The sequence below is a fragment of the Mercenaria mercenaria genome, chromosome 12 (genome assembly GCF_021730395.1).
Source record: "Mercenaria mercenaria strain notata chromosome 12, MADL_Memer_1, whole genome shotgun sequence".
In the NCBI taxonomy this organism is placed as follows: domain Eukaryota; kingdom Metazoa; phylum Mollusca; class Bivalvia; order Venerida; family Veneridae; genus Mercenaria; species Mercenaria mercenaria.
In genome coordinates, this window is record NC_069372.1 from 61,456,277 (window position 1) to 61,483,803 (window position 27,527).

General features: G+C 35.2%; 2 protein-coding genes across 3 annotated transcripts; both read right to left on the reverse strand.

Moving 5' to 3' along the window:
• Positions 1–1,094: 1,094 nt before the first annotated feature.
• Positions 1,095–5,345, reverse strand: LOC123555061 (uncharacterized). Its single transcript, XM_053520197.1, has 8 exons — positions 5,206–5,345; positions 4,503–4,816; positions 3,858–4,063; positions 3,536–3,709; positions 2,862–3,134; positions 2,384–2,621; positions 2,084–2,286; positions 1,095–1,777 (listed from the first exon to the last, which is right to left on the reverse strand). Exons 2-8 carry the CDS (start codon positions 4,813–4,815, stop codon positions 1,310–1,312), a joined length of 1,875 nt encoding a protein of 624 aa, XP_053376172.1. The 5' UTR covers position 4,816; positions 5,206–5,345; the 3' UTR covers positions 1,095–1,309.
• A 289-nt stretch (positions 5,346–5,634) lies between these two features.
• LOC123535156 (neurotrypsin-like) lies at positions 5,635–24,766 on the reverse strand. 2 transcript variants are annotated; one of them, XM_045317708.2, is made up of 5 exons: positions 24,084–24,766; positions 11,732–11,878; positions 9,222–9,391; positions 7,032–7,182; positions 5,635–5,934 (listed from the first exon to the last, which is right to left on the reverse strand). In XM_045317708.2, the coding sequence occupies exons 2-5, from the start codon at positions 11,761–11,763 to the stop codon at positions 5,775–5,777; spliced, it is 513 nt and encodes a 170-aa protein (XP_045173643.2). In that variant the 5' UTR covers positions 11,764–11,878; positions 24,084–24,766; the 3' UTR covers positions 5,635–5,774. The 2 variants fall into 2 exon arrangements, with proteins under 2 accessions (XP_045173643.2, XP_053374849.1); XM_053518874.1 differs by lacking the exon at positions 24,084–24,766 and adding an exon at positions 19,765–19,900.
• Between the last annotated feature and the right edge of the window lie 2,761 nt (positions 24,767–27,527).

Below are 27,527 nucleotides of genomic sequence, written 5' to 3' on the forward strand. Positions count from 1 at the left end.
AGCCTCGGATTTTCTGTAGCTGGACTTGCCTAGCACTTTGCATTATCTAGTTCTTATACATGTGCCTATCATGATATCTTCAGCATCATAGGTTTTTATTTCTATGCATTTAGCTAGAATTTTTATGCTTCATTTCATGATATTTTATTAATTTTCTGTAATGATACAATACGAATAAAGTATCAGTATTGGTTGTGTATGGTTCATAGGTCACTTTTACTAACATATGGTTTAAATCTAGGCCGCTTCTTATCATGGTTAAAACAACATGCATTAAAGAATTAGGGCGAGTCTGTCGCTTCTTATATTCGTGTCCTACTGAGAAATAATGTATAGTTTTTACATTTAGAAATCGTTTCACTTAATAAACCGGAGAAAATAAAATTAAAATGAACTAGTGGTTCGAGTCATAAATTCGGCCACTTTTTGCGGTTTTTCGTAAATATTTCTTTCTTTATGTAACGGATTTGTACAAAATTTCTACCATATGTGCTTTAATACAAGCAACATTGATTGTTATCATTAAGGACCGTTTACAGTATGGTAAACAATAAAACCGTGCTAAAAATAGCGGACACGTTCAGCCTCCACATTTTACCATCTAGAGGTTGTAAATATTCGGCCACTTTTTAAACATAAAGTTAGTCATATTTTCAACATTGTTTTGGAAATAAATCAATGCTACAGCCAAAATCATTCTTTTCTCAACAAAATGCAATCAATTTAAAATAGCATACCTCGTGGGAAATATTTGCCAACGGAGATTTAAAAGGTATCCTTCTTCTCCAAGTAGGAAAGAGAAAGCGTGATAGAATGTTCTAAAAATAGTTTGATGTGTTATCTGAATATGTGTGTTTATTTATAGCCATACGTTGAGTTATTTATAGATCGAGGCCCGTTATGAGTGGCTAGTTTTACCACATAAAGTTACCTGGACGTTTTTAAGTGTTGTGATTAAGTCATGTCGCGCAGATTTGATTGAAATTATAGTCTAATTATATTCATTTCGAAAATAAGAAAGACAGATCTAATGTATTCAGTAACTTTTTATTTAGGTTCCACACTTCCATTTTATACTATAAAAATAATCAGTCAGTCAGTCAGTCAGTCAATCAACCAATCAATCAATCAATCAATCAATCAATTTAACTAGTAAACTAGTCAGTCAGTCAGTCAGTCAATCAATCAATCAATCAATCAATCAATCACTTTAACTAGTAAACTAGTAAATTAATAATTCAATACTTAAAATAAAAGTAACAACTTTCTTTGCACCTACTTAAAACATCGATCCTCCAAGACACTCCATTTACTCCTCATACAAGCAAGCACTACATGACTTACACAGCCAATCACTTCTCTCATCCAAACTTACTCTGACAAACTCCAACTCCCTTACACTCAAACATCCATCATGGTACCAAGCCTCACATCCATCACAACCATACCACTCAACACCATTTACTTCGTCGTCCTTTCTGCCACGTCCGCCACATACGTTACAAATATACATAGAGGCTCTCAATTCATCGATAACAACTATCTCTCTTCTCAAACTCCTTGCTTCCTTCTGTGCCTTTCTCTCTTCTCTGAGTCTCTTCCTCTCTGCCTTTTCCTCTTCCTCCCTTTTTCTTTTCTCGGCCCTTTTTGTCTGTTCCTCTGCTCTCTTCAAACGTCTCTCCTCTGCATCTTTTGCCTTCGCCTCTCGTCTCTTCTCTGCCTCTAACTTCCTCGTTGCAATAGCTGCTCTCCTTTCTTCTTCCTTCTTCTCCTTTTCCTAAAAAGAACTTGTTTTTAAATAATACGTTCATAAAAGCAAACATTTTGTTGATTACGAAACTACAAGAGCAAAAATAATAGGAAAAAACCTCATTACTATATATGTTTTTATTCAATACTTCTTTCAGAAATCATGTTACAGATGTATCATAGTTTACCTATCTTAAAAATCATATAGCGCAACTGTTGTATCAAAACAATCTGTATATGTGTGAAGGTCGGATAAGGAGAGGATTAAGAGACATAATATCTATGTTTTATGTGTACGTCTATGTAATGTAATAATATTGTGTTTAGTCTTTGCCTGCAATGAACTAAGGATTTCTTGTGTACTAAGTACACGGCCCTTTTCAACTCTCTTAGATGACTGTTTCTTCTCTGTCAGCGGGGCGGTTGGTGGTGGCAGGAGAACTCTGGCCAACGGCTCTGTCACAATTCCCATGGTGACCAGTGGATTCGTCACAAAATGGCCGCAGGTAGGGCAGGTCGTAGAGATTGTAGATTCACCTGTAAAAAAAATCATCATATGCACAAACTAACTTTACGAAAAAAAAACATAATGTATTCATTACAACCGCATACTGGGGAAAAAGATCAGACAAACCTCCAACTGCAACAGGCCCAAATGCTGGTCGAAGCAGCTGTGACGTATCAATAGCAGCTCTGCTTAATGGACATAGGCCGGTCACTTCAAATGACTTCCGAATAGAGGCAGGGGTGGCCTGTTCCATGGCGTGTCTGAGTACAGCAGGAAAGTGTATCTTGGACAACCTCGTTCCTCGACGGGCGAATGGCATGTTGCTGCAGATCGTGTCCACTCGTGACTTTAGAGGACCAAACACCTGCAATAGTTTTACCTTATAGAATTTTAACACAAAAAGGATTTCATTAGCTGGAGCAAGTTTATGTATGAGGCATCACGGATAGAATTTTCTAGAACATGTAATACAAGTACACGACGCATAAAATTTGTCGGCGTCGGAAAAATACATCGAACTGCGTAAAATTACGCATGGTCTATAGTAGTTATTGTAGTTTTTTAGTTTCAGTTGATAAATTTAGACATTTTCTGAACATTTTACCTTAACATCTAGAGGCTGCAGGATATGCGTCGTGTTGCCTGGCAGACCAACTAGCACTATATCATTGTCAATGGCGTCTTTCACTGTATTGACGGACACATGACTGTTGTGGTTATCCATTATCAGCACAACTGGCCTCTCCTTTCCACAATGAGGAATAAAAAGTTTAGTAAACCACTGATGGAATAGATCTGCGTTAAGGTAGCCCGTTTCTGTAGCCGCAAACTGCCATGTGTCTGGTACACCCTCTATAGATTTGTGAGGTAAGGAGCCCTGTGTAGAAAATTATTAAATGAATATTTTAAGTAAAACATCCTGAAAATAATGTTATTAAAAAGGTAATATTTATTTTTTCTGGGTTTAACGTCGCACCGGCACAGGATTAGGTCATATGGCGACCAGCTTTGATGGTGGAGAAAGACCCTAGGTGCCCTTCCGTGCATTATTTCATCATGAGCTGGCACCTGGGTAGAACCACCGACCTTCCGTAAGCCAACTGGATAGCTTCCTCACATGAAGAATTCAACGCCCCGAGTGAGTCTCGAACCCACATCGATGAGAGGTAAGTGATTTGAAGTCAGTAACCTTAACCACTCGGCCACGGAGGCCCCTTAAAAAGGTAAAGTCCATGGGGATCACCGAATAATGAGTTCACTTGTACAAGTATAACATACCTGGTAAACAACGAGTGTTGGCAAGAACCTGCCGGATGCGCAAACACAGACATGTGCTGTGATGTGGCTTCCGGGAGTATTCTGAGCCCTGCACAGATGACCACCCTTAGGACCGATCACCTTCTTGGCTAATTTCTCTTTCCCGGTCCAGCCAGTTTCGTCACAGTTGAATATCTGAAACAATAGTAGTATGCAACGATGTACTTGTCAAATAGCAGTGCAATAGGTTAAAGACTTCTTATTGCAGACTATTCACCATATCTGATTTTTAAATAATGAACAAAATGAGTCCTTTATCTTGGAAACAAAAGATTCAAAGTACCCTTTCAGGCTTGTCCAGGAGATCATACTGCGTCATTACTTCTCTGAAGAATTCAAAAAACTCATCAACTACTGCAGGTGTTGACATAGACGCCCTGGCCTTGCTTATGTTCTCAGCAAGTCTGTCAGAGAGACCGTGTCTCTCTAGAAACTGCCGAATCCATCTGTCAGTTGGGCCTCTCTCAGTACTTATTCTCGATTTGCCACCTTTAAATAAATGTCGGGTAAAGGTATTATATTCATATCTAATTTAACTTTCCAAAACTTGAAAAAAACGTGCAATGCATTTAAGGCCAAAAAAAAAGAAAGAAAATAAAGCCTATCAAAAAAGGTCCGAACGCCTTTTAGAAACTTGAGCGCCGTTATACAAAAGGAAGTTTTACTCATAAATTTAAATGTCTATGTCTATGTTAAAAATAATAAGAATACAGAGATTATGTGCATCTCAAAGATAGAGTAAAAGAACTATTTTACAGGTCGGGTTAAAAAGTAAAAGCAGGAAGTTGCATTAGAACTGATAGAAGGGTGGTAGCTGCTCAACAAATACTTCTAAGTTGGGACTAGCTTGCAAAGACACGGGGAGACTGTTCCACAGACGTATGCTTCTGGGAAAAAAGGAGTTTGCATGATAATGTGTCTTTAATACCTGACAACAGTATGATATCTACGACTTTTTGCCGCAGAACTTCCCTGGTTGCTGGGAGCCCTTGACTGGCCATATATCGAAGGTACTCAGCCAGTGACGTCTCCTCATCCGCACTCAAATCTCGTTTTCGACCTGGCTCACGACAAACTGGCCCTTCCTTTTGCGTCATTGAAAATCGTACATGGTCTTGTAGGGTTGACCGAGGCACCCTAAACTCTACAGCTGCTTTTCTGGCAGACATGAGCTTTCTTTGTACTGCCGCCGCAGCCATCTGCAGTGATTCAGTGTCATATGTTCGGTAATGGTAAGGCATTCTGAATAAAAATATAGAGCCTAACAATGGAAGGGCAGCAACTAGATATATTCACATATTGCTTATACAACAGATTTACCTCCCCTAAATTGAAAAAAAATGACAGCGTGACGATAGCTGAAATGGCAACCAAATTGGAAAGGAAAATGAGATTTCGCGTTCAAAATTACACGGACTTAATTCAATAACAAGTTTAATGAGTGAAAACTGTTAATATTTATCTCTAATCAATATCGTCTGCAAATAGTTTATAGAGTTTAGATTTGAATTAACCCTTGCCGGGCCTCAGTATAATCGAGCGCGTGCGATGACGTCACGCGACCCGCGAGACAAAATATTTGCTGTTTAAAGTAAACAACTTTAGGTAAGGACAACTATTTTTCTACTCACCTCAACTTGATGATTTTGCAGACTTTGTTGCTATCGCAAGCGCTGGTGATGAAACAGATTCGTTCTCAAGCATCTAGCTCCAAAAAAAGCTTTTAAGTGGGTGGCCGAATATTTATGACCTGGCCGAATTTACGACTCGAACCAGTATACTGTAAACATATTGATTTAGTTATTATTTATGTTTTAGAATAAAGAAATATGTATTCCTAAATCAGCTTTAGTGAGTCAATGACTCTCTTCTCCTTATTCCTAAATCACGCTTAGTGCGTCAATGACTCTCTTCTCCTTATTCCTAAATCACGCTTAGTGCGTCAATGACTCTCTTCTCCTCAGGACGACGAAGGGTGAAGGAGAACGGTCAACAAATCGATTAAAAATCATAATTATTTCAAATCAAACAAAACAAATTAAGACATCGTTCAATGCTCTCAAATTTAATCTCACCCGATTGTACAGTATTGTAATCAATCAAATACGGCAATAAGAACAGCAAAACATTATTTTGAAAACTGTTATGTCAATTTATTTTTCCAGAACAGTTAAATTGAATTCAACAAGTGGCAACTTGTTTAAAGACATTCAACTGTAATGACTGATTTTTTATCACAGCTTTCTTTAGCTATATAACGACAGGACTGTAAGGAATCTTCTGTCCCCATACATTTAAGTACATCAATGACGAACGCTCCCTCATCATCAACGGCACCGACATCATAGTGTGAACTCGATCTAAAACATAAATCATTAGTACTAAGTATATGTATTGTATAGGGTTTTTGCTGATTTACAGCTAATAACAGTGAAATCGTTTAAATTTGTTGTCATGGACCTTCGTCGTTTCAACTCTAACAGCTATTTCATGGGGATATGAATTTGTGGATTCCAAAGTGGATTAAATTGGAAATTCGTGGATTAATTCAATTACAACGAAATCCAACGAAATAAGTCTCCCACGAATGTTTTTGATTGAACAGTCAGTAGGTATTATTTCAGGATTTCAGCATTTACTGTGTTTATTTTATGAAAGTAATTGTTTTTTGCTATTCCTACTCTTTAAAATCTCAGTTATCTTTTTAATTAAAACAAAATCTTTCTAAAATACGACTGACGAGTCAAAAAGTGTATTTTTCTATATTTGTTTGGACAGTTTAGTACATTCTGATGCTAGAATCAAGTGAACATTAGATCGCTTGCTTTTAAGGTTTAGCAGTATATTACAAAACTACAGAAATGTTTAGCAAACGAACAACAACTTTACAAACAATTTTTCTGTCAAACATATGTTTTTACCGTTCCGTCCCGTAGAATTGGATACATAAAATATTTAGAAGAGTTATACCCTTTTAATAAAGAATGCCATTCGAAAAAAAAGCAAACAATTGTCAAAGACGATGTTTAACTTTGTTATGTAAAGTTTAAGCACTAAGACATTGTTGAAAATGCATCAAATCGAGGGCATGTAACAGCTTTGAAAGATAGTAAGTTTAATTGATTTTAAAGGCGTTGAACGGTCCGGCAGTGTGGCCCCTTCATGCAGTCCCTTTCCGGAATTAAATATAGATATGAGTAAATTGACAATTGTTTTAGAGGAATAATATAATGTTTTAAATCTGTTTAATCTTTATGTAAAACAATTCTTTCTTTCTATGATTTGGTGATGTTCGAACTTTTTTCTCCGAAACATGGACCTAGCTCTTAATGAGAATATTGAATTGGTGATTAAAAAAACGAAAAGGAAAATCAGACGTTATATTCTCATTTCAGGATTTGCTATTGATAATTTGCAATCAGATGAGTGTGTTTTTGTAAAGTAAAATGATGCTTACGTTTGGTATCCTAACATTTTGCACACAACTTTAGCAGCATTTTTGTCAAACATTGTGTCACACAAAGAGCCCCACTGTTTCCTTTCATCAGCTATTTCAACACGTCCTCTGCGTGAACTGTCGTCTGCACCGGCGAGACGGACTCGCCAGGCTGTAAAAGTTAAACAATTCATACATAAAAAATTGCCCAGAAATGGAATTTCACTACCGTAAGGGACAGTTGTCCCGTTTGTTACAGTACGAAGCAAATATTTTAACACCGAAACTTTATCGAAGAAACTTCATATTTTCCAGACATCCCATCAACGAAATGGTTGATCAACGAATCAACGAAAAAAATGCACTTTTAATGTTTACACATGAACTATCTTTTGTGACTGACTGATGGATGGACAATCAGACGGACAAATGGATTGATGGACAAAGGGAGATAACAAAATTATATGTATACTCTATGTATACTCTATATTGCATTCTATGTATGCCCAGATTTCATGAAAAACACTTATCGTATATTTAAAGTAATGATAGAATCTGTCATTTGTGAATACAATTGGACGAACCGGAGGACAAACGAAGGAAAAATAATAATTTACATGTTCTTCTGTTTGTCTTCTGTCTATTCACAAAATTATGAAAAAATCTCTTTCACCTATTAAGTTACCCCAGAATCCACTTTTTTCATGTTTTGACTTTTTATTGCTACATCAACCACATATTTGCCATAGCAAAAATAAATAAATAATAATAATAAAAATAAAATAAAAGGACGTGCGTATTTTCCATTTCTGTCTATCCATGTTTCAAGTGTAATGAAAAATATCTTTTACTTTTAAAGTTATTGCAGGATTCCACTTTGTATGACTGGAGGACAGATGAGCGGCAGATGAGCGGGCGGACGGATAAGTAGAGAGGCAAACAAGAGTCCCCTCCGGTATTTCACCGTAAGGGGACTAAAATTAGTACAGTTTAGAGATGGCTTACACGCCTTATAAACTTTTAGGATCACGGAGTCCATTCTGTGATCGTTTATAATAGGAAAAATAACGTATATGTTATTCTGCGATGAAATTTACTTGGCAGTTATAATTGTAACATATCCCATCGTGTGTCCTATATACGAGCTACTCCCGTGCCAAAAGATAAAACAAAAATAGAAAAAGTTGAAACACCAAAGGTTGATCAACACGACAAAAATGTGTATGTTGCAGGCTCGGTTTGATTGAGACTGTTCATGGACGGTAGTGGAAATGCATGCTACCGTCCATGCCCTCTAAAATATTCACATTATATAAGACAAATGACCAGATGTTTTATATGCGGAGCCATAAACACGTTTTACTGACCTTGACTATCTGACCACACTAAAGTGAATCATGAATAGTAACATCTGTGTTTAGGGGAAAAGTGATTTAAAAGTATTTTTATTTTAAGCTTCTCATTAGTGGGACCAAGTGTGTCCGTTTAAAGAAATTGTACAGAGGCCATCATCCGAATGCTACAGACACAATTTGATGAAAAAAATATATCAAGCGCTTCAAAAGATTGTTTAAAAGTATTTATATCTTTAGCTGTAGTAACCCCAGCTCAGTGTTGTTATATTGTTTGGTTCTTTTGGACCGTGGATAATCAAAGTGATAATAAAAATATAAGAGTGGGATGAGAAATATTACACACTTCCTAACCTCTTATAAACAGACTCAATCAAAGCAAATCTGCGATTATTTTGCAATGTTGCGTTCTATCATTCCAAAATATATTCTTAAATACTTTATTAACCAGCCCGTCGAAACAAAAATAATTGCAGAAATATCAAGATTAATTCACTTTTGATTAATCGAGCACGGCATGTAAGGTTGATTAGAATCTTATGTTATTATATGTGCACACATACGGATATGATAATTATCTTTTTCGCGTTCTTTTCATAGATCAGTTTGACCTGACTAATACTATAGGAATGCATTATCTTAGCGACAGCAAATACCTTTAACAAAATGTGAATGCGTCAGGTTTCATGAAACTTTGATATAGAAAATAAAAAAAATCTGCATTCACTCAATGAACAAAGACATCTAAATTTTAGGACCATACTACAATTGAATAAAACTTGTATTTTTAAAATGCTATTTGTCTATTTCATGTTATATATACATGTTATACATGTTAAAAGTCGTCGTAAATTTATACCTGGCATACAACCTATCTCGGCAATTCTGCCAAGACTACAATCGCTTTCGCCCACAAAATAGTGAGGACATTCAGAAAGACTTCTCTCCGACCCAGTGCATGAAAAATCATCCAAACGTATTGGCGTTGTTTCCTTTGGCGCGTCGGCAGAATTCGATCTCGCTACTGCCCTGAAATAAAAAAAAAACATTGAAAGAACAGATATGTGTATGTTTTCTCTAGGGATATGTTTAATCTTATTCAGATGGCAGCATGTAGCTTTGAGTTACAAATTCAAGTTCATTGTTCTCTATTTAAATTTCAAACAATAACGAATAGGACTTTAAAATCTTTCCTTATTCACTTTTTTTTTATTTGGCACGTTATGAGCAGCTAATACTTTGTTACTTTTGAACATCACTTTTCAATCGACTGACTGAATGCATTTGAACGTTTATGGTAAATCATTCCGAAACATTTTGTCTTTCTCGACAGTATATTACTTACCATGAACGTTCTGGACTCAGTCTTGAATATACATTTTTTACATTCAAACAAATAAGCAAATAAAAAAAGAACGAACTTGTCTCATTTACAGAATCAATTTTAAAGTAATGAATCATTGGTAAAATAATATCAAAAATAGTTTGGATGTATTAACCTTTAGCCTGCTGGCGGCAAGTGATTCTGCCTTTGCGACCAGTGCAGACCATAATCAGCCTGCATGACCATGGTCTCGTCCGTGCAGGCTGATCATGGTCTACACTGTTCGCTATTCAGTCAGTAAATTTTCAATGATCACCCCTTCAAATAGTAAATGGTACTGCCCAAGTTGAATGATAAACCAGTCCATTTTAGAAATTTAGCAGAGTAAAGGTTAAGATAACACTGAAATACTCTTTGTAAGTTTATCGGATAAAACGATTTCACACCCGCGCTCATTTGAAATTTTCTGCATGGAAACTGTGCGGAAAGTGAAATATGACATCGAACGCAAGGATAATAATTGCTTTCCATAAAATTACATTGTTGGAACTTTTTATTATTGGTGTTAATTTTCCTTATCAACTTCCTGACGTTTTCTTTTTCAATCTACCTTTTCATATACAAAATATGTAAAAAATGAACTCTTTCTATTGAATAATATTCTAAAACCGTAAAGGCACAGCTCTGTTGATAAATCGGTAACCTTCACCCTGCTAAATTTCTAAAGTGGACTGGTCTATCATTACCCGCCGCCAGGAGGCGGTGGGTTTATTTGTATACTAATTTTTTTTCGCGCGTGAGACATGGGGCAAGTCACGTGACAGGTTTCCGATCCTGCACAGATTTTTTTATTCGTAGATTTGTGATACACTTATACTTTTTTAAATGATAAAATATTCTTTTTATGAATATATATTTCATTACTTTCCAAAAAATAAGAAAAAAAAAATTTGGAACACGTGACACGTTTTGAACATCTTCGTAACACACCGTAAGTTACGACCATTTCCGATGACCGTGACCAAATTCACACGATTCTTTTGTTTACATTTTTATTTCTACAATTTTCGCCTTTCATTATGTACACTTGACTTAAATACAGTAATTTTATAAGTTTGTGGTGATGTAGGATTACCACGATTATCGGAGATTTGTGGAATTATACTTTTTCTTAATATTAGATTGTAAAACAGGTTGATGTGTATGACGTCATCAATATCTGCGTACATAACATTTAAATAAATAATCAGCTGTTCAGTGAGAGTTTGTTGAGTAAATAGAAATGTGGTTACATTACATCTGTTAGGATTGTGGCTAGGAAAGTGTGGTTAGTTTGCATAAACTATAGACATTAGATTTAATATATCTAGATTACCATGACATGTAGATGACCTCAATTGTTTTTTGAGATCATTAGCTCACAAAACATTGCTCACAATAAAAACGGACATTCAACATGACTGATCTGAATCAAAGAAGCTCTTTGTCTGAATATACATTTCTGGCGGCGGAAAAAACTTTTGACTTCTTCAATTCTGGGTGTTCACTGAAAATTAACTGACTGAATAGCGAATAGTGCAGATATAGATCAGCATGCACTGGTCGCAAAGGCAGAATCATATGCCGTCAGAAGGGATAAAGTTTAAACACTTAAATGTGCTTATGTTATACAAGTTAGACTTTACCGGTGATATTTTCAAATCTTATTTTCCTAACATGGGGTTTTAGCATTAGTATAAATACTTTGCCTAAGTAACGATATATGATATACTGTTGTTTTTTTGTGTTTGTTAAAGATTTACATTACAGAACAGACTGTTCTGTTCATTAAAACAATGTATTTCGCTAGAATCAATTACTAAAGAATGTAGATTAGATCTATACTGAATATAATTTAAATCGTTTGATATTATCAGGGAGTAAAACAAATTATTAATTTAACATAATAATATTATACCTGCCAATCTTTACTCCTTACTAAAATATTGCATTCTGCACTTTAGTATGCACACGTATGTAATATATGAAATAAGTGTTAGCTTTACCAAGTGAAGTTGAGCATGTTGCAAACAACCATTGCTTTTTTGTGTCAAAACTGTCGGCAAACACTGGGGTTCACTGTTTATTATGAAACACCTCTAATGTTCCAATATACTCTACGTCAGATCTTTTTACCATACGCACGGAAGAAACTGTAACAGAGTAACAAATGTATGGAAGAAACTGTAACAGAGTAACGTACGGAAGAAACTGTAACAGAGTAACAAATGTACGGAAGAAACTGTAACAGAGTAACGTACTGAAGAAACTGTAACAGAGTAACGTACGGGAGAAACTGTAACAGAGTAATAAATGTACGGAAGAAACTGTAACAGAGTAACAAATGTACGGAAGAAACTGTAACAGAGTAACAAATGTACGGAAGAAACTGTAACAGAGTAATGTACGGAAGAAACTGTAACAGAGTAACGTACGGAAGAAACTGTAACAGAGTAACAAATGTACGGAAGAACCTGTAACAGAGTAACGTACGGAAGAAACTGTAACAGAATAACGTACGGAAGAAACTGTAACAAAAGGAACAAATGTACGGAAGAAACTGTAACAGAGTAATGTACGGAAGAAACTGTAACAGAGTAACAAATGTACGGAAGAGCCTGTAACAGAGTAACGTACGGAAGAAACTGTAACAGAGTAACGTACGGAAGAAAATGTAACAGAGGAACACATGTACAGAAGAAACTGTAACAGAGTAACGTATGGAAGAAACTGTAACAGAGTAACAAATGTACGGAAGAAACTGTAACAGAGTAACGTACGGAAGAAACTGTAACAGAGTAACGTGCAGAAGAAACTGTAACAGAGTAACGTACGGAAGAAACTGTAACAGAGTAACGTACGGGAGAAACTGTAACAGAGGAATAAATGATTTAACTTCATATCCGAATTTCTTTGATGTTTTCCCGAACATCCTCTGTCAATAAAGTCAGCAATTTTTTCCTTGGTTGTGTTCTATGACTCTTTTCATCTTGTTAATAGGGCTTATTTAGATTAACGTCGTAATACTATAATAATGAAAACATATGGAAGTAACTTATTTGTATTATGTTTATTGACATTTAAGGATTAATACATCTTCTTACGCATCGATTTTTATTGTATGATTAACACTTTTTAGAGCTTTCGTTTCATTTTTATACTTAGGTTTTACAATTTATGAAACTATAATCTCGATAAATTAATATTTCTCTTTACACTGATTTCAAACATATCTGCAGTACATCACGGCCTTTAAACAATGACTCTGTTTCTTTCTGGAAGTGAGTTAAAAAAAAATAGAGCCAGTGATACTTCCGTGGCGGAGCTAATTACCGGAACTACACGAGAAATGTAAAAAAAGACAGAGTATGCGTTTATCTTTTACTTTCTGTAACAAATTTAAGTCAAAAAGGGGCAATGTTATTCCTCACAGAATTGGTTAAACTTCTTATGTATGCAGGTCGATCTGCAGAGCGAAGACATTTCTTGACGTGAGAACTTTTGCAAGTTGTGAAATAGGACAGATTTAAACCGAAAGTGGGCATATGTCTATATACTTTGCCCTAGTTTACACAAGTCAGAGATTTCAAAGTCATCGTACGGATGTTGTTAAAAATAATGCCTTATTACTGTATAATCACGTGATTTGTTAGCGGGTTACATCCGTCTGTGTATTTTTGGCCAAGAGGAGGAGACAGCGACACAATGGAGGCACTTAAAATCAGAGTGTCAGCTAAGACACATTTAATATCAGGGCGTTTAACGCTTTTAACTTATTAGCAAACGATCTGCTTTCCTGAAAATGCATTTAGATATATTTGTTCCTCGTGTCTCTATTGTAACATGTGTAATAGCGCTGGAACATAGCGTCACTAGTTGTATACATTTAGATATATATGTTCCTCTTGTCTCTATTGTAACATGTGTAATAGCGCTGGAACATAGCGTCACTAGTTGTATACATTTAGATATATATGTTCGTCTTGTCTCTATTGTAACATGTGTAATAGCACTGGAACATAGCGTCACTAGTTGTATACATTTAGATATATATGTTCCTCGTGTCTCTATTGTAACATGTGTAATAGCACTGGAACATAGCGTCACTAGTTGTATACATGTGATATTTGCAATGTAAGGGGACTTTCCCACACTACAACAATCTTCATGACCAACGAACTTTATTATTATTGTACCAAATTTATATTCAATTGAGCAGTGAAAACGTTTTGCAATCGATGATAAATTTTGCTTTGCTGTGCTTTCAAACTTTAAGGTTTTTTGAAACTTTTACTGATGGACTTATAAAAGGCCTTGTTTTGATAAGGAAATATGAAATAACAATACTAAATTTTACAGCTAAAAGTTATTATTCAACATATTTAAAAGGTAACAGACAAATCAAAAACGGCATGTTTTGGAGATATTTATTCCCCGATCAAAATCGATATTGTTTTATCATTGTTCGTGTCCGTTCGTCTGTCGTCCTGAAGCCATAGCTGTGTATTCAAAAGCCATACTGGATTTAAAATTTTATTATCGTTTCTATATACAGCTGTAGAATAACAGAGAAATGGATACGAATAATGTCAAAATTACATCCCTCCTATTATAACGGGGAATAATTATCCCAAAAACATGACCGTTTCAATTTGACAGTTATCTTTAAGGACATTTGTGATACTAATTTTAGCTGTAACTTTTAGTAATCTATTTTCATATTTCCTTATTCAAACTGTACTAGACTACTGTAATGAACATGTCCATTCATAAGAATTTCAGTAAAACTTCTACGTGACTCAACACACATCAAAGCAAATATTCGAAATAAAAAGAGTTATTTCAAGAATGAATAAACAAAACCATTGTCACATATCTTACATTACTCAGTTCAATTTCATATGTCATTGGCAATGAAAACTGTTGTCGAATGAGACAATAATTTTTGAAATTGAACTGAGTAGTGTAAGATATGTGGCAATGATTTTGTTTACAAACGTTATTTATTCTTTATTCCGCACTGGGTCATTATATAGACTGTAGGACCAAAAATATTGTTTATTAAGGTTTAAAGTTTGAAGGCAAAGATCATATGAGAATAGAGGTCATTTACATGTCGGTCAGTTTGTAGGTATTGTCAACAGGATTGCTGAGTGTGAGTATGAACTAAATCAGGTCATTAATATAGGCTATAGGCAGTCTGGTTCGTAGACGGATGAAGGTCAGTGTCATCTCTGTAGTTTAATTTCAGTTTTGACTAGTAGGCAGTTACGATCATTATGACCAAAACTGTTCTTTGTCTATGGTTTAAGTTAAAAGGCGAAGGTGATATGAAGGTTAAGGTCATTATTATATAAGTCAGTCTGTTGGTCTTACCGCAAGGATTGTGGAGTGTGAGTTTGAACTAAATTGGTTCATTAATGTGGGCTGTAGGCAATCCGGTTAATACGGGGGTAATCTACATATAGGTAAGTTTGTTGGTCTCGCAACTTAGGTAATTTATGTGGGCTATAGGACCAAAAATGTTGTTTATTAACGTTTTAAGTTTGAACGTGATAGTCGTATAGAAGTCAAAATCATCTATATAAAGGTCAGTTTGTAGATCGTGCCACAAATTTTGTCGATTGTGAGCTTGAATTGAATTAGATAAGGTATTTGTTTTTGCAGTAGGACCAAACATGTTGTTTCTTTCAAGTTTAAAATTTGAAGATGAAGGCCATATGAGGGTCAAGCTCACATAAATATAGGTCAGTCTGTAGGTCTTGCCACAAGAATTGTTGATTATAAGTATGAACTAAATCGGGTCATTTCTTAGGGATGTAGGTAATCTTGTTCATACGGACGGACGGACGGACGGACGAACGGACAGATCAATCGCTAAATGCCCGGGGACATGAAATGTTGACAAATGAGGCAGATCAACGGGATATGGACCACGGACGCCGTACCAACCACCTATCTCAGTAAGTCACCCAAAATAAAAGCTCAGGAGAGTTAGAAAGGTAGATATCATCCCTGATTTCATCTCCATAATCGAATTTTTCTTTTATTGCAATAGTTTTTTATTGCAGCAGAGACTTTTGGTATACATTATCTTCAAATAATACTTAAATTGAATAAATATACTAATTCTTCGAAACTAACCGCACTACGAATTAATGTGCAGTTAAACCTGTCTTAGGCAGCCAGTCAAGGAAAGAGACAAAATGTGCCTTTTAAGATAGTTTGTTGCTTTAAGCAGGTTAATTTGCTCTGAAAGGTTAGAAATGGGACATTTATTTATTTATTTTGTTGGGTTTAACGTCGCACCGACACAATTTTAGGTCATATGGCGACTTTCCAGCTTAAATGGTGGAGGAAGACCCCAAGTGCCCCTCCGTGCACTATTTCATCACGAGCGGGCACCCGGGTAGAACCACCGACCATCCGTAAGCCAGCTGGATGGCTTCCTCACGTGAAGAATTCTACGCCCCAATAGAAATGGGACATAGCTTATACAGTGTTGACTGTTTTCTACCTAAACTTGTATTTAAACTTCTGTTTTCTTGATGCAATAAAAATTTAAGATTTAAAGGCTCATACTGTCGCATTTTTTGTTATTGGTATAAAATGTATTTTTGTAGATTATGATTTCGATATTTTTTCTTTTATCTGCCAAAAGTCTGATTATTGATCGCTACACTTTTACCAAAATGTAGCGACAACGCTCGGGTGAGAAGAAAAGCTCTCACTAATGATTTTTAGAAAATCCAAGCTAAAGTCAAAGACAACAACCCTTAATCTATGGACTATGTATGTGTTTTACAATGACATGGAGCAAAGTAGCAATAACAGAATCAACCATATTGCATATTCTGGGCAAATTGAAGTACAATATGGACGCACTTTATTACGGGGAAACTCCCGATTTATATCATTTCTATTCATAGTTTGAAAGAATTTTCACTGTAATAACAAAAGAAAAACATGGCTTGCATTTCAGTAGCCTTATCATTAAACAAATTTAAATAATGATACCATAGATAAAAACAGGTACAATAGGGGCAACGGTTTTGAGTAATATAAGTTTCTGTTCTTTTGATGATGATGCAGATTGCAAAAATATTGCTGAATTGAAAAAGAATCATAAATTTGCGAAAATGCAAAGCAGAGTTATATGACATGTATATTGCAAGTCAAATTGTCATAGTGAACAAGTGTTCAAGCTTCAATGCATTCCCAATGTGGTTACAGAGATACCAACTTACATATAAAATCTTCACCAAATATTGCTTAGACGAAAAAGGGGACATAACTTTAAAGCCACTGACTTCCAGATTTGGCTAAAAATATATTTTCTTGCAAATTGAAGTTTGGTCATATTATGAACATTAGAATATGAGCCTTTGTTTCTAAAATATTTTAAAAACTCCGAATCAAGAAAACAAAAATGACCGCGGGAATCGAGCCACGGACCGTCGCGGCAATAAAGACATTTTCCCGTGGTCGTAACCAAAAGCGCTATAGCGGAATTAGTGAATTATGACTTCAAAATATAGATATTTATAATCGAGACAGTTTACCTGGAGTAAAGCGTTACAAACGCTTTTCGATTTTCATCGTAAAAAGTAGTAAAAACAACAAATTCTCGTGTGTTTCCGTAGCATATAGTTTGTCAGTAATTAAGTTTTAAAGCCTTCTTAAGAAATATAGCATTTATTTCGAGATACAATGTATCTAAATAAAAATATTTTTTGTTGCCGAAAGATCTGGAGGCCAGTCCCTTTTATAAAGAGCAAAATAGACTTATGGACCAGCGCACCGTACGTCACATTATCATAGTGAACAAGTGTGTGAAGTTTCTATCCATTGCCTTTAGTGGATACTGAGATACCAACTCACATACAAAATTTAACTAAATGGGAACGCCGATGCCGACGAATAAGCGGGTGCAAAAGCTTTACTTATTCTTTGTATATTCGTGCTAAAAAGACGTAAAATCAGTAAAGTTATTGAGACCTAGGCATTATTTACTAAAAGCACATCCATATGTAGTAAACACTCTGAAGCGTTAGTGAACATTTAATGCTTTACAACAGGAATTTAGCCCGTCCCAATTAAGGTCATCTATTGACCACAAGCAATCATCCCAAGAAGTATGTTCACGGTAGGCCACAGTGTTCTTTAGTTAATGAACTGAAACTGTTTTCATTGACAACGTAATTGCGGCCTCAACCTCTGACTTTCTAACCCCAAACTAATATAGGTCATCTACTGACCACAGGCAATCAGCTTATGTGGTTTAAAGGCAGTAGGCCACAGAAGTCATAACTAAATGGAAACATTTTAGTCTCTCTGTGACTGCGACTTATGTCTTTGACCAAAATATCCCTAAAACAATAGGGATCAACTACTGATCACAGGCAACTATCCTTAGAAGTCTGACGACTATAGGCCAAGGAGTTCTAGAGTTATTGAGGGAAAGCCATTACAGGTCTCGCTGTCATTGTGGCCTTGGCGTCTGTACATTGGACGTCCAAAGAAATAACGGTCACCCACGGGTCGCAGCCAATGACCCTATAAAGTTTAACGACATAGGTCAAAGCGTTCTTGAATTATTGAGTAGAAACCATTTCAGTCTCAATGTCATTGTGACCTTGACCTTTGAAATACTGTCATACTGACTATGTGAACAAGAGAAGTGATCAACTGTACACAGGTAATCATCCAATGACGTTTATCACTATGGGCCAAAGCGTTCTTTAGCTGAAGGTAACCACGACATTGAAATGTCGCCTACCGTACGAAATTTGAAAGTGTGGGCCAAAGCGTTCCATGTTTACTGAGCGGACACCGTTTTTAATCTCGAGGTCACTGTGACCTTGGCTTTTATCCTTTTGATCCCAAAAGTAATCAATCTCATCTATGACCACAGGCTATCATCGTATGAAGAATGATGACTGTATGTTAATGTGTTGTTGAGTTTTCGATCGGAAATCTGTTTTCAACTCGAGATCTCCGCGACTTTGAGCAAACGACATGAAAATCAATAGGGTTCATCTGTCGGTAATAACCACCTGTATAACTGTGGCAAAGCGTTCTTATATTATCGGAAGGCGGACAGACGAACAATCCAATAACTGCATGACGCCCCTCAATGAGGGCCATAAAAATAATAATATTCTAATGCTTATCTATTTACTGAAATCTGCATACATGTTGAAGGTTCAATCATGTTAAAAGCAAACTACACTATATCAATCATTTCTGCAAAATGATAATGGAAATCCCTAACCTTATAAACTTGTACATGAACAAAATGCCTGGTAAACAGATAATTTACAACCTCTTATCAGTGAACAAATACCACTATTTTGACATAGAAAATAAAATTGTGACAAAATTTTATTATACAGTGTCATGTAACAACATTTTAATTGTTAAGGCGATATCTTATCCTTAAGCTGTTATTAAAGCAAATAAGATATTCAGCGAAGCAACATTCAAGATTTTTTTCTCTTATTAATTAAATGTAATATCATACTAGATGTGTGTCCAAGGACACTGTTGTGTCCACTTCTTGTCACTGTACGGTCATATGATACTTGTTGACAATGTAAAACTACGTAAACATTCATATTACCATATGTTTGTTTATTTTGTTTAGTTTAACGTCGCACTGACACAATTATGGTGACTTTTCAGCTCTGATGGTGTATGAAGACGCAGGTGTCCCTCTGTGCATTATTTCATCACAAGAGGGCACCTGGGTAAAACGACGACCTTCTTTAAGCCAGCTGGATGACATCCTCACATTCAAGAAAAATTCAACATCCCGATTGAGGATCGAACCAACACCGGTGAGTGGCAAGTGATTTTAAGTCAACGACCTTAACCACTCGGCCACGTATTGTCTAAGGTTGGGAGTATGGGTCATCAGAAATTCCAAACATAAAATAATAGTAACTGATAGATATAAGTTTTTTTTCATCTAAATTATGTTTTGGATGTGGGTTGGAGTTGGGATGGGGTAAATACAAAATAAATCCCATTTTCATACCTTCACATGCAGAACAACATCCCTATAAAGTTTCAGGACTCCGGGTCAAACACTTTTTGAGATACACGCAACAGAAACATTTTAGACTCTTAATTCAAATTTTTGACTATGTTATGCACAATAAGTCAGGTTTGGCAGGTGCACTACTTCACATACTATTTAACAATCCTTATCAGTTCCATCACTCTATGTCAAACACAGTGAGAAACTAGCACTATCAAAAAGGATTAAGGCTCTTTATGCATATATTGACTAAGAGTCAAGAGCTTTACTTTTGCCTGGCTATGTTAACTCCCAAAATATCCCCGGTGCATTTCTGCACATGTTGAATAAAACTCCTAAACGGTTTCATGACTCGAGGTTAAATACTTGTTGAGACATATTCGACACAAATAAAGCCTTTTCATGCATACCTTTTACTTCTTCAAAGGTAATAACTCCGGTCTAGCTGCATGAAATCCCATATAAAACCCCAGGTGCACAACGTTACATAATATTTTACAATGAATAAATATTTAATTCAAACAAGTTCATATACTTGAGACTTGAGACACAAACTTCTCGGTGCTTAATGCATATTTTGATTAAGTCGAGGATCATAACTCTGCATCAAACGCACGCTATTCTGTACATTTACGTAAGGTCATTTAAACGACGTTTTGACGCTAAAAATGATCTTGGGCTTCACAAGATCGTATAAAATATACCCATAACCCATGCATGTATAGATACTTCTTTTCGTGAAAAATAATCAGATTGAATCTCGTTCTGAAGTTCACACTTGAAGTCCTCCGAGTAATCATGTACCGTGACAACATGTCCTTCCGGTAAATTAGCTACAAAATTATGTAGTTGTTGTTTCTGCCAATGACACAAACAATTGTGTAGTGGGAAATTGGAAAATAATTTTTATGCTCCCGAAGGGAGGCATATTAGTTTTCAACTGTCCGTCCGTTCGTTCGTTCGTCACAAATTTAACTTTTTGCGTGAAGGCACTTTACTCGCGAACCACTGCACCCAGGACCTTCTAACTTCACAAGCTGACATGTTCCAGGTTACACAACCAATTCTTGTGCCGTCAACTTAATCCTACTTACACCACATTTTGTACAATCACGTTTTAAACAGGGCGTCCTAAACATTTTCATCATTTATTAATACAGATTGTCTTTCTGACTGAAATCCTAAAAGAGCAATATAGGTGTCCAACTACGTATGCTGAATAGCAATCCTGTACATGACTCTGGGTCAACTTTCTGACATACACAATACAAAGTCAGGCCGATGGGCGGACGGATATCCAGACAGACGTACAGAAGAACAAGGAGGCAAATAAAATACAAGTGCTCCCTTCCCCTAAAGACAACTCCGAGGGACACACTAATCAAACAAATGACTGCACATACTGATCACTACAAGTGTTTGTCTCTTTTTCTGTTTTCAAGAGTAATATACCGCAAGTTTCTTTTAATAAGTAATGGAATGTCAAACTACATTGTGTGACGATGGCGGGTTGAGTAGAAATTTGTGGGATGAATTACAATCCTGACCCTGTTTCTCAAAGAATGATTTGTTACTGAAGAAGGGAAACGTTTATTGAGGGGAGTTTGTTACTAGTGTTTATCCTAACATTATGCGTAAGATCACTTAATTACAATGAAGTTTTGTTATTTGTGTCAGTTCCCTTGAAAACTTCTACAGGAGTAGTCTGCATAACAACAAATTTGTACATTTTCGTATGTCCATAAACAAAGCATGGTACATATGAGTCCCAAAAATTTAGAACTTGCAAAAAGAAATCATTCATTTCTCTGAAATTTGATAAATAAAATATCATAGTAAATTTTCTCAAGGTGAAGCTTAAATTATGAGATCTTTTTTTTTTTCAGGTTAATTAAAAGAGTGCACTCTTGTATAAAATGTTTTCAGGGACCATCAAACCAAAGGATATATCCTTGCTTTTGAACACTGAATAATACTCCAAGTATATCCCCGTTTGGCAATAATGTATAAACATGTGGGATAGGTATAGTTTATCAAACAGAGTATAATTATAAGTATGAACAGCTGTATCTATATGTAATATGGAAAATATTATTATATCAAAGGGTCAATCGAAACTGCAAGTTGACACGCCGGTACGAATTTTGAAATCAAAATTAGTCTGAGAATTTCCCCTTCTTATTCACGTGTTTCGATTTATGGAAGACCATACATGCCATAAAGTTACAGTGGATATCCATGGAAAACAACTGGTGGACTCTAACCACAGTATCAAAATGCATATGCATAGATATTTATCAAGTAAATTTCTGGATATGGGAATACTAAAATGTTCTATAGTAGGTTATATCTTTTTTTTTTTGTAATACAGATTTCTAGTAAATGATCACAGCACCACCATTTCGCATGGCTTTACGATTTTTCCTTGGGCGCGGTACTTTATGTTTACATTAAATAGCTGAACTACTCCAAGTTTCCATAAGTAATGAAAATCCGACTTATACCAACTGACATAAAATTGTAAACTGCCCCATGTGTTCAATAGAAATTAGGATTTTACTTGTTTTACTTTTTCCGTAAGAGTTATATTATTTTTAAGTAACTCTTGCACCGTTGGCGCGCTCAGCACATATAGCCAATGTGAAAGTTTGCAAAAATTCTGTATTCGATAACTATCAGATTTACTAAAAATTGACGTTGAAGAAAATTAATCATGTTAATAGTTTGAGGGATTTGGCAAATTGACGAGCCACAATCCCAGAAACTTTGATGAAAGACGAAACGCGCACAGCAGATCAGAGAATAACATGTTTGATAAGAATAAAAAACAGAATGAGGTAAACTGGTGTTTAAGTACGGAATATTGATTACTGATGATTAAATTAAACAATCAACCACTAATTTTCACCGTTCACTCAGCGGATTAAAAGTCGCTGTTAACTGGTATCTTTGAATACATATTTGTCAGTAAATCTTATTTTTCATTGAATTTAATCTGTTCTTGGTTCTCTTATTTGAATATCAGCTTCTAATTAGTCATTCATTTATGCTGTCTATAGCTTACAAACGAGCATGGTGACATAATCTAATGATCATTGAAAATGACAGCGTAAATATTGAAGTAGACATGGGTATTAAAAAATCTATCTGTAGAAAAAAATCCAGGAAAAGTCTTTAAGGGATAGAAGTATGATCTTTTTAAGTTCAAATATATCTTAAATTATGTTCATTATATTTACTGAAAGTTTTGATTTGATGCTGCATGTCAACCAACATTAAAAGTAAAAATTGTAATTTTATTAACGTTCGGTGTTGATTTTGTAGAAATATATTTTTCTCTGTTTAAGTTTTTATGAGTTAAAAATAAGATTGGTGTAAACGTCTCATGTAAACACATGTCATTTTTGCTGACTGAAGAAGAAGCTGTATTTTTCTTAAATTTTTACTTCCGTAAATATAAAAGTACATAACTGATACAAATAAATTCATAAAATCAAATATTTACATGAAATACTTTTCTTTTATTTTTTATTTCTCATTTAATATACTAAGTTGTAGCAAAAATTGCACATTTCTAAAAATACGTTTTTCCTTTTCTTTCTAACTATACAAGTGGCTAACATCATACACAACAGAACAATGATGAATATCATGGATATCCATGCTTTTCTCTGAGATATTTAGATACAGTTATCGGACTGAGGACGATTTTAACAAAATATTACCAATTTCTAAATTAAAGTTTTCAACAAATCTTTTCTTTTTTACTACTGTCTATTTTGTTAAATATGATTGTTCGTACATATATTAACAATATGGATGTAAAGTGTAACTGTGGCATGCATATATCCAGCAAAACATATAAACAGTAACAACCATAAACTGCATTTTCATCACTTTTCCGTCTTCTTATTTGTAAACATACTGTTTTATATTGCATTTGCATTTGCATTTCATGTAAATATAAACCGACTTGTTTAATGTTTTACCTGCTGACTCATTTTCATTTAATTGATTAGAATTGTTCGATTTTGTCCGCAACTATTCAATTTCATATTTAACTCAAGAGGAGATTTAGAGATAACAACATCATGAATGATGTATTACGTAAACCTGTATCTTGCCAAATAAATTAATAAATTCGAGAGAACTCCTATTACAGGTTCGATGGATCAAAAAATGCTGAAAGCGATTAAACAACATATTGAATAATGCCATATACCTTTAAGTGACAATAGTTACGTATCTTTCTATCAATGTTCGTATTTTATATGATTAAAATCTAAGATCAATTAACTAATTATATTAATACTTACGTGCACTGGGCTCCTTGGCAGTTGAAAAGAACACTGATGTTGCAGAGTCCTCTGGGTTTTCGGTGGCTACTGCATCACAATGGAGTGTTCTGCATCCTGAACACGTGTCAGTTTCCGCTTGATAGGAAAAGCTTTTGCAAACACCGTTTGTGTGACACAGCTTGGCGCATGCAACAGGGTCCTTTACTTCAGAAGTAAAGGCTTTTTCTCTCGGTTCGACGTGTTCATGACCAGTATTGCCATTGTAATGGTATTTTGTCCAGCGTATTCCATCACAAATAACAAACGTATATTCTACCACCAAAATCACAAGGCCTAATGCCAATATATTTTTTCTGATGTTACCCATGCCCTTTGTATTAAAATACAGTATTTAAATACACTCAGGCTGTCAACCAACTCCCATTTTCATAAAAAATACATTATTATATACATTTTCTTTTTCATTGTAGACCCGTATTTGTTTCGTTTCCTTTACTTGATAAATACAAGCTATTCGCTGTAGAAAGGGGTAATTGTACGCGAGAAAAAGTGTGTTTTCCCCTCAAATTATGATTTAAAATATAAGCTACTTTGACTGGTATCTAATGCTACCATTCTCATAAACATACTGTGTAACATTTTAAAAATTGGAAAATATTTCTATCAAAATCTAAAAGAAAATCCTTTCGAAGCAAGGAACGCAACCAAGCAGAAAAAAATCTGATTCGGTTTGATTAGGCTGTTCATAAACGGTACTGACATCCTCAACACCCATCACGTACCCTAGCACAGATAAAGTGAAATTCTATATTAAAACAATTGAATGAATCCCCGAACCCAAAGGACTAGAAAATATAACAACACTGATATATTAAGCTTATATATATATATATATATATATATATATATATATATATATATATATATATATATATATATATATATGTTTTAATTAAAGTAAGTTGACAGTCTGCTGTGCATTTAAACTACTGAAAACCGTAAAAACATTCCCTGAATAATGTCAAAAAAACCTCTAAAAGTAAGTCCCTAAAACTCTACTCTCCTAAAAGTCACAGTCACCTTTCATTGCATTTCCAAAGCATAAAGTGTGCGACACACGGGAAACTATCGAGACTGTATGCTAAATTACGCGACTTCAAGCCGTTTAATAATTTATTTGTTATATCATGTTACAGAACTTCTAACATTCTTGTTGTTTGCCTCACGTCTACAAGCCTTGGAAAAAAGATATTTTGAGTAGAAATCCTTACAATGGTGTAAGATCTTTGTACGAAGTGATACTGTAGATGATTTTCAATATTTCAAAAGCCAAAAGCTGGTTCGAGTGAGCTTTAGGATAAACAGTATAGACTTATAAATAAGAAGGAATATATTTGAATGTTAATGGAAATACTGCTCTTCCTTAATAATATAGAAAAAGCGTTATGATAAATATACTAACCTTATTATGTAATCATAAAATATTAAATCTAAATGAAATTTCAAAGCAGAGTATATGGCTTTCAGAGTTACGGCGTTTTTTTTTAAATGTCACTGGGAGACAGAACTTTTTTTCAATGATTTGGGAGTCAGCTTTCTCTTAAACATGTCCAACTGCCGAAAGGTTTCCCATTGAAATGCCGTGTTACAACAGAATATATAATTTAAGCATTTGCTAATATCTTTGTACGGATCCATATATCTGGAAGAACATTTTACAAAGACTTTGATTTTAAGACCGAAGACAATGGTTCTCAAGCATCTTTCATGTTTGTATGTTCACTTAAACGGTGTTATCTTTCAGGCTAAATTCCTGAAATGATTTCGCAGTTACAACGTAGTTTGTTTTTCAAGCGAAACTTCTTTGATTCGTTATTGTTTCCCGATCGCACTGTAGATCAATTTGCTGTTAAACTGTTAAACAAGAACGACAATTTTGTCCAACGAACGGTTGTAAATCATCAAAGTTAGCTTAATGTTGATGGAATTCTTAATTAACGATAATATTGTTTCATAAATAAAGTATTCATGATTCGTACACGACAAAAGTAGCAAGAACCATCAGACGATATGTGCGTAAATATCGATTTGCAGTTGAATAATAATAATGTGCTTGGCCGTTGATGATGAACACTCGCGCTTATGCAATGTAAAAAGCACAGCAACAAGTTTGTGTAACATTATAAATGGTTGTAATAAGCGGTTAAGACCGGACTCTTTTTAGACCGCCCAAAACTTTGACGCTACGCTCCATCGTATACAGTTCTAAAAGCCCCCAGGAAAATCGGTTTGACACGTGTGTTTTGACATATTCTACTGCACCCTCATTGGTGTTTCTGTTGTTGTTCTGCCGTCTGCAAGGGCATCAACTATTTATTTTTATATGCCATGCCTTCTGTTGCCGTTGCATGTGCTAGGGGTTCACTTGGCAGGGAAAACTGTTATTTAAATTGTCTTGTGACTTTGGAACATGATGGGGGTTAAAGAAACGCTAGGTGCACCATACACCGATTTAAGCCAGTTATTTATTTATTTATTTGGGTTTTACGGCGCACCAACACAGTATAGGTTATATGGCGCCAAACATGACTGCAAATTTTGGTTCAACATCTCATTTACATCGAAATAAAAACATGAGGTATGGAATCAAAATTTGCATACCTGCTGGAATCACAGAGTTACTGCAAAAACTAAGTGTTAAGACCCTATTAGTCGCCTCTTACGATCATGCAAGGGTAAGGCAGTGGTTCCAATTCTTTTCATACACAGATCGTTCCAGAACCACACGGGGCGATTTAAGCCAGTGATAGATTTGCCACTGACTGTTCCTAGGCTGTGCGCCACATTTCCCTGACTTGTTCGTTTTGTCTTCGTGTGTTTGCTCTGTCTTTGATTGTGTGTATGTTTGTTTGTGTGCTAGTCTGTTACACGTCCACATGCTCTGGGTTGGGCTTTGAAGTCAATGGCCATAACTCTGGTCTGGCTGAGTAAAAACCAAACAGAATACCATGTGCGCAACACATGCTATATAACATTCCTCTAATGTTTTATGACTCTAGATCAAATACTTTTTGGAATACCAACTTTCAAACCGTTAATGTACATTTTGACGAAGTAAATGACCCTAGCTCTGCACTTGCAGAGTGAAATAAAAAACAAAATTCAGGTATCTGAATCATATTTCTGCATCGTTTCATGACTCGGTTAAATATTTTTAAGATATATGCAACACAAACATATAAGCACTTTTTGTGTATTTTTCACTGAGTAAAGGACCTTAACTCTGGCTGAAGAAATCCCAAACAAAACACCGGGTGCACAATTTCACATGCTATATAACAATCCTGTCAAGCTTTACAATTTTAAACCAAATACGTTTTGAGATGCATGCTACACAAACTTTTATGCATATTTTGACTAGTCAAGGCCGTAACTCTGGTCTGGCTGAGTGAAATCTCAAAC

Coding starts and splice junctions, on each gene's coding strand:
- LOC123555061 (XM_053520197.1), bottom strand. CDS start 4,815: ATGCCTTACCATTACCGAACATATGACACTGAATCACTGCAGATGGCT. Junction 2,622..2,861: donor TGCAGCCTCTAGATGTTAAG/GTAAAATGTTCA, acceptor AAACTATTGCAG/GTGTTTGGTCCTCTAAAGTC. Junction 2,287..2,383: donor TGGGCCTGTTGCAGTTGGAG/GTTTGTCTGATC, acceptor TTTTTTTTACAG/GTGAATCTACAATCTCTACG.
- LOC123535156 (XM_045317708.2), bottom strand. CDS start 11,763: ATGGTTGTTTGCAACATGCTCAACTTCACTTG. Junction 9,392..11,731: donor AACATGCTCAACTTCACTTG/GTAAAGCTAACA, acceptor TTTTTATTTCAG/GGCAGTAGCGAGATCGAATT. Junction 5,935..7,031: donor AAAATGTTAGGATACCAAAC/GTAAGCATCATT, acceptor TTTATGTTTTAG/ATCGAGTTCACACTATGATG.